The following is a 9,687-nucleotide window of genomic DNA, read 5'->3' as shown; positions in this document are numbered from 1 at the left end:
AATAAAAATTTCAAAACGATGTCGTTGATCGAAAGCAGTTTCAGACGCGAGTGGACGAAGAAAATCCGCAGGCAAACAAAACACCAGACACAACAACAAAACGAGATCATTAATTCTATCTTCATCTGATCACAAAACAGCTGACGGTGGGCTCACTTCACACAGTTTGGCACGTCTTTTGCTTTCCTTTTACATTATGACGCGTTCCTGCTACTGCCGTTATTGTTTTGTTTTCATTGTTCTCACAATACGGATCGTGTCCACCAGGCACCGTTCATGTGGTTCGGGTTATATTCCTTCTTTAAAAACATAATCCTCCGTGTTTTGCGTCTTTGGATGATGGTTGCGCGTACAAGCAAACGCGTACACAACAAACGTCTCATCAAGTTCCTGCGGAAAGTCTCGGCGACAAAATGACGGTAAGCGTCGCATTGCGTCTTCGACAAGTTTTCGTTTTGTTCAGCCGAACTACATGTAGTATGATCGACTTTTAGTTTCCAGTGAGTCTGTGATGCACAAACTGATGACGAAGAAATCCATAAGCTTTCTTGCAGTACAATATCATCGACTGCAGCAGATCATCAACCTACTTTATTTGTCGAACTGGAGCAATTTGTTAGGCGTGTGGCAGCTCACTGGCATAACGTAACGTTGTCACACATTCATCACTATTAAGACCCGTCACGTGTATCCAAAGGGGAAGTAACCATAATATTTGACCTCCAACCCTATTGACCTTTGATCCTGACATATTAATGATTTACTCCATTAATGAATGTTACTTTTTGCCAATAGCTTCTCTCCGTCCCTCCACATCGCAGTAGATATCAATAAACGGTCCAAGCTAATCACATCGCTGATCAATTCAGTAACCTTTGACCATTGACCTTTGAGGCTCTTTTAAAAAAAAAACAACAACAACAATGCGTGCATGTTCACCCTTTTACAGCCCATATTACGAAACAAAATTTCCCATGAACGCGTTGGTGATAGCTGGTGTACCTGCAGGCGTACAGATTGAGACGGACGGCAGACCGGGGAGCAATAAATTGTCTCCAGTACCATTGTCAATAGTATAATTTTGGGCATGTAGTGATGATAATGTCCTGCGTTTTTTTACAGAGTCAGCGTTTATATTCCAACTCCCTTGGCTCGTTAAGGCATCTCAAAAAATGATGCAGAAGAGCCTCCTATTTTGAGGTCGAACTCCAGCGATTGCCGATCCAGTTACTGCACTCGCACTTAAGAACATGTTTGAACGCCTTCCTAAAGTCTCTATTGAAAACGGTGTAAATGATTGGATTGATAATGCTATTGAGCCATCCTAGCCATGCGAAGGCGACGAATGTGTTTTTGGAAGCCATCACCAATCCTAATGCGTACAACAATACCGCTGTGAAGTACGGTAGCCAGCAGATTATGAACGCACCCACAACTATCGATAGAACGATCGCCGCCTTCTTCTCGCGATTGACGTGAATGCGTGGGATTCGCGAAGTACGGCGTTTCAGATGCCGATTTTCTAACGTGCCAACCGAGTTCTCCCCAGTAGCCGAGCTGCTGGTCTTGCGACCTGGAGCGTAGGCCACTTGGGTGACGTTGGCCCCATTGCCAATGGTACTGTACTCGGCTCTCCCGTTGCTGTTGACCACGGAGCAGGCGTTCGCGTTGCCGCTGCTATCCGCCAAACTGTCCATGGCCCTATCGACTGGGACGTCGGGGGTGGACTGCTTTCGGTTGCGCACAGCGGAAGGTTTTCGCAAAAAGTGATCGCGAGCGGCGATGAAGATCCTAATGTAAACGGCAAGAACGATGAAACAGGGCAAAAAGAAGGCGGCGATAGCCATAAAGATGATGTAGCGAGGGTCGACGTGTGGGTAGCACGACATAGGGTCCCCCCGTTCGACGACGTGCATCATGATTATCGAGGGGATCGTCAGGAGTGCGGGAATGGCCCAGGCAATAGTGATAGCGATGCCCGCAAGTTTCGCCGACCTACGGTTGGCGTACCAAATCGGCTTCGTGATGGCCAACCACCGGTCACCGGCGATGACGCAGAGATTCCAGACGGACGCGGTGCTCAGGATGACGTCGAGAGTGAGCCACGTGTTGCACAGGATGTCGCCGAGGTGCCAGTTGCCGTAGTTCCAGGCCTCGTAGAGCCCGAAAGGGAGCACGATCACGCAGACGGCCAGGTCAGAGATCGCCAGCGACACGACGAAGGAGTTGGCCACGGTGCGCAGTTTGTGGATCTTTATAATGACGGACACGCACACCAAGGCGTTGCCCACGACACCTATGATGATGAGTATCGGGAGGAAGATGGCGGCTACGATGCTCACTTGATTGCCGAGCTCTTGTCCACCAACGACGTGGGCGGGGTCGACACCGTCGCTGAAATTTCCCGTTACAAAAGTGTCTGTCGTCATCAGTGGTTGAGAAGCCATCTCGGTCTGCATGAAATACAAAGAAAGTGTCAGATGTTAAAAGAAGAATGTTGGATAAATCGTCGCACTTCTTCTTTCCATTTAATTACACTATCCACTTTTTGTTTATCTTTCGATAATCAACGCCAAAGTAAGACAAAGACCGGCAAACTACCAAAAAGATTTTGTACATATAGCTCTCAAGACCCGACCAGTCCCCCCTCAACAAAACAAACAAACAAACAAACAAACAAACAAGCAAACAAACAAAAACGGACCAAAACGGACCAAAACCAACAACAACACCAGCAACCACCAAGATATCTGTTTATTATGCAAAAGCAGACGGAATGACCCTATCGCAGTGAACTGGTTGCCATGTTACAAAAGCCTCAGTGGTTGTAGACTAGAAGGCTGAATAAAGGAAGATAGACTCTTTGCCGATTGAAAGAAAACAGCAAAGTTCTCTCACGGGAACTCGCACATTGAGTGGAACTGTGCAGTAAATCTTTTCAAAAAATAATTTCTTTTTTTTTTTCTTTTCTTCTTTTCTTCTTTTCTTCTCCATGACATAAATCATGTTGGGCAGGAGGAGCATTAGAGGAATCATCAGGGGCGATGGTCTCATGTTAAGAAAAACACAGGAGAAAACAAAAACAGAACAACAAAGCAAAGGCACACCACAGGGATAACACAGGATGGCCACAGCATACAATCCCGTACAAAGCAAAGACATAACATTTGATCCGGATCCCACCGGACGCGGTATTCTGTACGTACACCTATGCGCAAGAACGCGGTCGCAGCGCGATGAAATGATCGGATGTAATAACCGACACTAGCGGTAATCGATCCAATGTGCAATCGTCGTCTGTTAATTCGGTCAGAGATGAACGGAGTCGCACGGGGACAACATCGCAGCTCTGAGATAAGAAATATCCACGAATGTCACCCTCCCGGGAGAGCATTACCTCGATCCATAACTCCACCGTTTGCACATCAGACAATAACGGACGAGTATCTTGCTCATGAAAGGGGAGAGTGACGGGGAAAGAAAGGGAGCGAGGGAGCGAAAGAGATGGAGCGAAAAAAGACGAAATGGGAAAGAAAGAAGAAAACAGAAAGCCCGAAGCCAGGGATACTTCATTGTCTCTCAACCACGCTGACGTCTAGAGTGGTGGTTTTTATATCACTAACCATCAATCAGAGGATCTGCCCATCACGTTTTTTAAAGTAATATGAGTGATGAACAGTGTAATCTACGTTGTCAGCAGCACGCCAATTACATAGCTGCAACACTTTTCTACGCCGGTTTCCAGCAGTATGTAAATCCATGGATACGTCATCTGCTTGTGAATGACCCTGTGTTCCACTTTCAGATGTTTTTTTTTTTTCTGTTTTCTCTATCTTTCTCTCTCTTTCCCAACGGACCAACTCTATAAAAACGTATGGACTTTTCATTAGGTTTCTCCGACTTAAATAAGTGAAATTTAGCATTTTCTGTTTCGTCCTCCCCTACACATTTTTATGATTTATATTGAGCTTTATTTACCTTTATATCGTTTTACTAAATTGCCCCACTCTTGCACGCCAGACTGTATAATGTAAATTTTACTTTAAAACTAGAAATTAGAAGTTTTCGCGTGCATGAAGCGTTGATGAATTTTGCGAGGAACCAAGATTTTTGATGGTATAAAACGCATTCGAAAGATCCTTTGTTTAAAAAGCATTAAATTTCAGTAGTATTTTTTCTTTCTATTTTCATGAAGCGACGAAAACATTCGGCTCCTATTCGCGAAAGTTTTATGCCTGAAATGCTTCTAATTTTACATCATGCCTCAAGAGCATGTGCATACACTTCGTCTTGGAGTCGGTAACATACCATTTTAGGAATAAAGTCGGTGGGTATCTATCACAAAAACAGTTTGAAATTCAGGAAATCAATGTAAAGCGAGATTTACCTTCTTCATGAATTGGCTGATTGGTATCTTTCTCTCGATTGACAACTAATTATTTGTTGCATGTCTTTGATTCACCGGGCAAGCTGTCTTTTGAATTGTTCTTAAGTCCTTGACTTTCTGTAGACAGTGCATTAACCTAAGAGATCACTTGGATAAGTAAACGTATAAAGCATTGGTCTTATCTTTCATCAACATGGTAATGTGCCTTATATCAAAGGGAATGGTGTATGCCTGAACATGATATGTTTACAACGATACAGATTGATGTGATTTTCATAGCTCCTATTCCAGCTTTGTTTATACATCAAATATTGGTGGAATTCTGCTGCAGATATTAAATTCCACCTGTCTATCCTTCTGCCTCTGTCTGTTTGTTTCCCCCTCATTCTGTCTGTTTTGTGGTCCCTATCTCTTTCTTCTTTGGCAGTTCTCACCTTCCTGATTAGTCGGCAAAATTTTGCGTATGACAGGGGTATTTGCTCTCGACTGAGTAATCTACTCCTCGATAGGACGAGATGTCCTCGCCCTCCTTACGGTCAGTTCTACTTTCTGATGTGATCTGCCTCCCCGGACAAAACCCCGTCCCACGGAGGGCAATATTAAGTGCATCACAGAACGTGTTTCCACTGATGAATAGTGTCAACTGAGTACATCTTGTCTCCTGCAAGCTTTGCGCCAGGGAATCAGGGGAGGAGGAGGATGCGTCGGTGTTGGAAGAAAAACTAGAAACCGGAATGGATTTGCGGGCTAATCAAATCAGACATCAACACGTCCTGGCCTAATCGTGCCTTGTCAGTGGCCCGTCGTGATTTGCGTATAGCTCCTCGGTGACACATACATGACTTCACACCTTCTAGAAAGCGGCTGCTTGTGCACCTTTCACACTCGAGAGTTACTGAGGTCGGAGAGAAAAGCAGGATTCTGATTTTGTTTAACACCTTAGATTGTAATGCAACCCGTGGGCAAGACGGGCTTGCACATCACCAAGTTTGCAATTGAAAGGGGGATGCGTCTTTGTGTGTGGGTGTGTGTGTGTGTTTGGAAAGCGCCTGAGCCATCAGAATCCTTGGTTTGTTGAATTTATGAGGTAGGGGATAAGAAATCCATCAGTATGTTAATTTAACGAAATGATTTTGCTGGAAATGTGAGGAACAATTTCGCCACAGAAACACAGGTAAGGTCTTGATTCGACAAGCAACATTGCACCGGCTGTTGCTCCACATAATGACAGTTTCGTTGAAGTAAAGCTTAGACCAATGGTTAAGGACATTGTGTGTTTCTGGTCGTCCCAAAGTTACTTTATCCATGGACCTATACATATAGGTCCATGCTTTATCGAGTGAATAACATTATACATATAATGGCTGCTATGAGGGGCACTGTTAAAATTATGGGCCCAAGGTGATGTGAAAACCATAACTATGCATGGTTTTCACATCACCGAGGGCCTACATAATTTTAACTGTGCCCCGAATATCAAGCTGTCATTATTTGTTTTATATACATGTATTTTGTATACAATATAGATTCCGAAATATAGATACCGAAAAAATAGATTCTAGTCTCTTTTACAGCACTCGTAATCAACCCTGATCGACAGCGCGGCGGTCGTATCATTGGTGGACAGGTGCGTACATATGAGTGATCTATGTGTACGGGGTTGCGACTGTCTCCAAACCTATTCACAGGGCACAGTTGGTTCTATCAAGGAGGTACTAGGCGAGATCGCCTAGTACCTCCTTGGTTCTATGCCCCGGGCAGAGTAAATCATGACGTCATTTTGATCAAAAATGGGGCACAGCTATTTTCATGACTACACTTTTAACCAATCAGATGAGAGGAATCTATATATGAGGTATATAATCATTACTAATACCCTTTGTAACATTCACAATTTTGTGTATCAACTGTCTGCAGGATTTGTTTGGTATTGCGCATAAGATTATTAATCTTTAGCTGTGAGTTTAACTGCACTTACATACAAGTCGAATGGCTCTTTGGAGTAAACTGGAAAATATCATTGAACAAATGTTGAAAAGTAAGAATACAATACAATTAAGGAATGAAACAGATCGTGCTCAAAGAAGGCGGAGTATCCTATGCTTCCAAAAGAGAGAAATATAGAGAAAGAAAGTAGAGGTAGAAAGATATTATATACAAAGAACGATCTTCTTAAATTGATAAAAGACAATGAGTCAAATCTCCTCCCCCTCTCCCGCCCCCATACACACTTATACAAGCATATCCACAAACACGCAAGAGAGAGAGAGAGAGAGAGAGAGAGATGGGGGGGGGGAGATAACGTATAATAGGTGCTGCGGGGGATGGTGTGTTTAAAATACAAATATTTAGGAAAAATGAAAGTACATTTATCACGACCGCTTTTAAATATGAAACTTGCGGAAACGAAATCCAGTATGGAGTTCATTCGAGAATGAATTTCCGCTTTATGTAGTGTGCCTCTAGGGACTTGACAGGAAACACTACACCAAGTCTCTTGGGTGACCAAAAATAGAATGAAGCTATCAAAACAAGCAACAAAATTGCCTAACTTCTCTGACAATATAATCATGAGCAGTCCAATGATAAAAAAAGAATGTAACGGTCTTCCGTAAATTCATCAATCATTGATTATTATACTTGCAGTTTATAGTCGATTATTATGGTGCATATCTCCACTTAAGTTCCGTCTGAAAATACCCCACCATCGAAAACACACACACGCACACACACACACACACACACACACACACTACGAATATTTCTCAATCAGTTTTAAGGAAAATTAAATGCTTCTCATGCATACAATTGATAAACATGCAGAGCCAGGGTTGTATTGAAAGATTTAAGGTGAACTCCCAGTCTTTGCGTGTTTATGCGAGTAACAGATTGCATACAGGTATCACGTACATAATATGTTGAAGATATGCCAACGTGCTGTATGGGTTACCTATCGTATTGAAAAAAAAAAACAAAAAACAAAACGAGTAATCCATGGTGGCCCGTGTTCACAGCCAACTGAGTATGATATTACGGCTACAATCATAAGGTAAGCACTATTGGGCACCCGTCCCGCTTCATCATGAATAATCATCAGGAAGTAAGATCCTGTAAAATAAGTGCCCAGAACGCTGGATAGGTGCCATAGAATGTAAAAACGTATCGCCGGGAAATGTAAAAATCTCGAAAAATTGCATCAACGGGGAATGTAAAAACGTCTCGCCGAGAGATGGAAAAATGTTCAGTTTTGCCGGGAATTGTAAAAACGCTGCCGGGAAATGTAAAAATTATGTATTTCAACAGTATAACGGATTATGTAGATGATGAATATTCATGAAGAAGCGGGACGGGTGCCCAAATAGTGCTTACCTATAAAAGCAAAATAACGCCACCTACGGGGGAAAAAAAAAAAAAACATGTCCAGTCCACAAGTCATTTCCTTGCAAGGAGCCCGGAAATACTACTAAAAGTGAAAAGGTACCTGGGATCGGAAAAGGAAATGTTTCAGTGAACAGGATTTAAAGCCATAACCTTGGAAGATAGGCCAGTCACTTACACAATCAACGGTTGATATTGTTCAAATTTCCTCAAAACCTCAGGCAACCATCACGCACAAGGTACCCACGGTGATTTGTTGTGGCAATGTACAGTCTCTACATGTTCCAGTCTAGCAATTCATGGGCCCTGATTTTTTTTTCTCTTTCTTTTTTCCTTCCTTTGATTCTGTTCTTTCGTTGTTGCTGTTTTTATTTTCTTTATCCCCTTCCACACAATCTCGGCACTGTTCAAAGCAATGGCCGTGAAAAGATCGAAACTACCTTCATCATGAAAAACCACAAGCTTAGGTAAGGAAATTCAAAGAATGCATGGATCTGCTGTGTAGAATTTAACGAGAACTTGATTCCTCAAAGCACTGTAAGTCTATCCAGAAATAAGGTTTCATATTTTTCGAACAATCACCCAGCGACGTGTACAGAAAGAATAGGGAGCAGAGAAGAAGGACAAAATAATGAAGGAAAAAGGAGAATGATAAAAAGATAAGAAAAAGGTTTAAGGTCAGTATTATACATTTAAAGAAAAGCGAAATCACTGGATTAGAGGGGGAAAGGTTATTGATCAGCTCATTTGAAACCGTAAGACGAAAACACAATGACAGGACGGTATATACCGTTTACGTGGATAATCGACTGTTAGCCCCTCCCCCCCCCCCTTCATAAAAAAGGGAGAGAAATGATTCAAGTTTTCTTTCCCTATAAGCACTCACCGACGAAGCCGTTCAAAAAAACAAACGAACAAACAACGATATAAACCAAATAAGAAAGCAATAGATACACCAGCATCTGGGTTTTCCACTAGATTTTTGCAATGAGAACAAGTTCATTGAATTCACGATTTGTCGATATTGGGTACGGTGGCGGCACGTACTGGCTTATTTCTAACGACCACTCCTTTCCGAATATAGTTCTGTTTGCCTAAATCCATCTTCGCACAGTGATTCGATTTCAAGGTACCATTACACCATAAATGTCCAGCAGAATTGAGGCTAATGGAATGAAGTCACTTAAACTTATTCCTCTCTCACACACACACACAAACACACACACACACTCACACCCACACTCCCTCCCTCTCTCTCTCTCTCTCACACACACACACATACACTAACATTAACTGTCTTCTTCAGTCAATATCATTAATTTTGTTGTTACAAATTCTGTTTCATATTCTTAGAGAGATATCCTTGTATGCAAATATTAGTATGGTGTACACATAGATTTATGTATATGTGTTTATGCACATGAATGTTCTTTGAATGACATTTAGACATTGTATATTTGTGTTATTATGGCATATTTGCTGTTCTAAAAAAATGCATCCGTATAAAATTGAACCAATTTCCCCCTCTTTTGGTTCATTTGCGCTAAAATATCATGGTTGGAATGTTCCTTTTACAATTGAAACTTACTATTAGGTAACACTATTTTTCCACAAGAAAAGAAAAGAAATCAAAATGAAAGGCAATCAGAAAGGACAAAATGCAGATTCCACGCGCCGTCGTTGTGATATAAACAACAAACGTTTCAGAGAACGGACTTTCTCTACCAAAAACATTGCCCTTTCGTTGCTGTTTTTCGATTCGATTCGAGGAAAGCTGTTAAAAGAAGAAAAAAAAAAGAAGGAAAATATAAGAGCCAAAGGAGCATGAGAAAAAAAAAAATCTCAAGAGAACCACGGAGATGTTATTCGTCCGTTACAGAGAGAGTAATCGACTGGGATTGATTGCCAACATGAAACAGCGT

The 9,687-nt window shown here is 42.0% G+C and overlaps 1 protein-coding gene across 1 annotated transcript; it reads right to left on the bottom strand.

Moving 5' to 3' along the window:
• Nucleotides 1-707: 707 nt before the first annotated feature.
• Nucleotides 708-2,387, bottom strand: LOC139738409 (probable G-protein coupled receptor No18; the record flags this gene model as incomplete). The annotated part of the gene is made up of 1 exon (XM_071649046.1): nt 708-2,387. A coding segment is annotated over one exon (1,197 nt), but the record flags the coding sequence as incomplete, so codon positions are not given.
• Between the last annotated feature and the right edge of the window lie 7,300 nt (nt 2,388-9,687).

This window comes from Diadema antillarum, unplaced genomic scaffold (assembly GCF_040938485.1).
Source record: "Diadema antillarum isolate AM-2024a unplaced genomic scaffold, OU_Dant_1.0 seq00000740_RagTag, whole genome shotgun sequence".
NCBI lineage: Eukaryota > Metazoa > Echinodermata > Echinoidea > Diadematoida > Diadematidae > Diadema > Diadema antillarum.
Note: the sequence above shows the minus strand (reverse complement) of the source record. Positions and strands in the feature narration are given on the sequence as shown.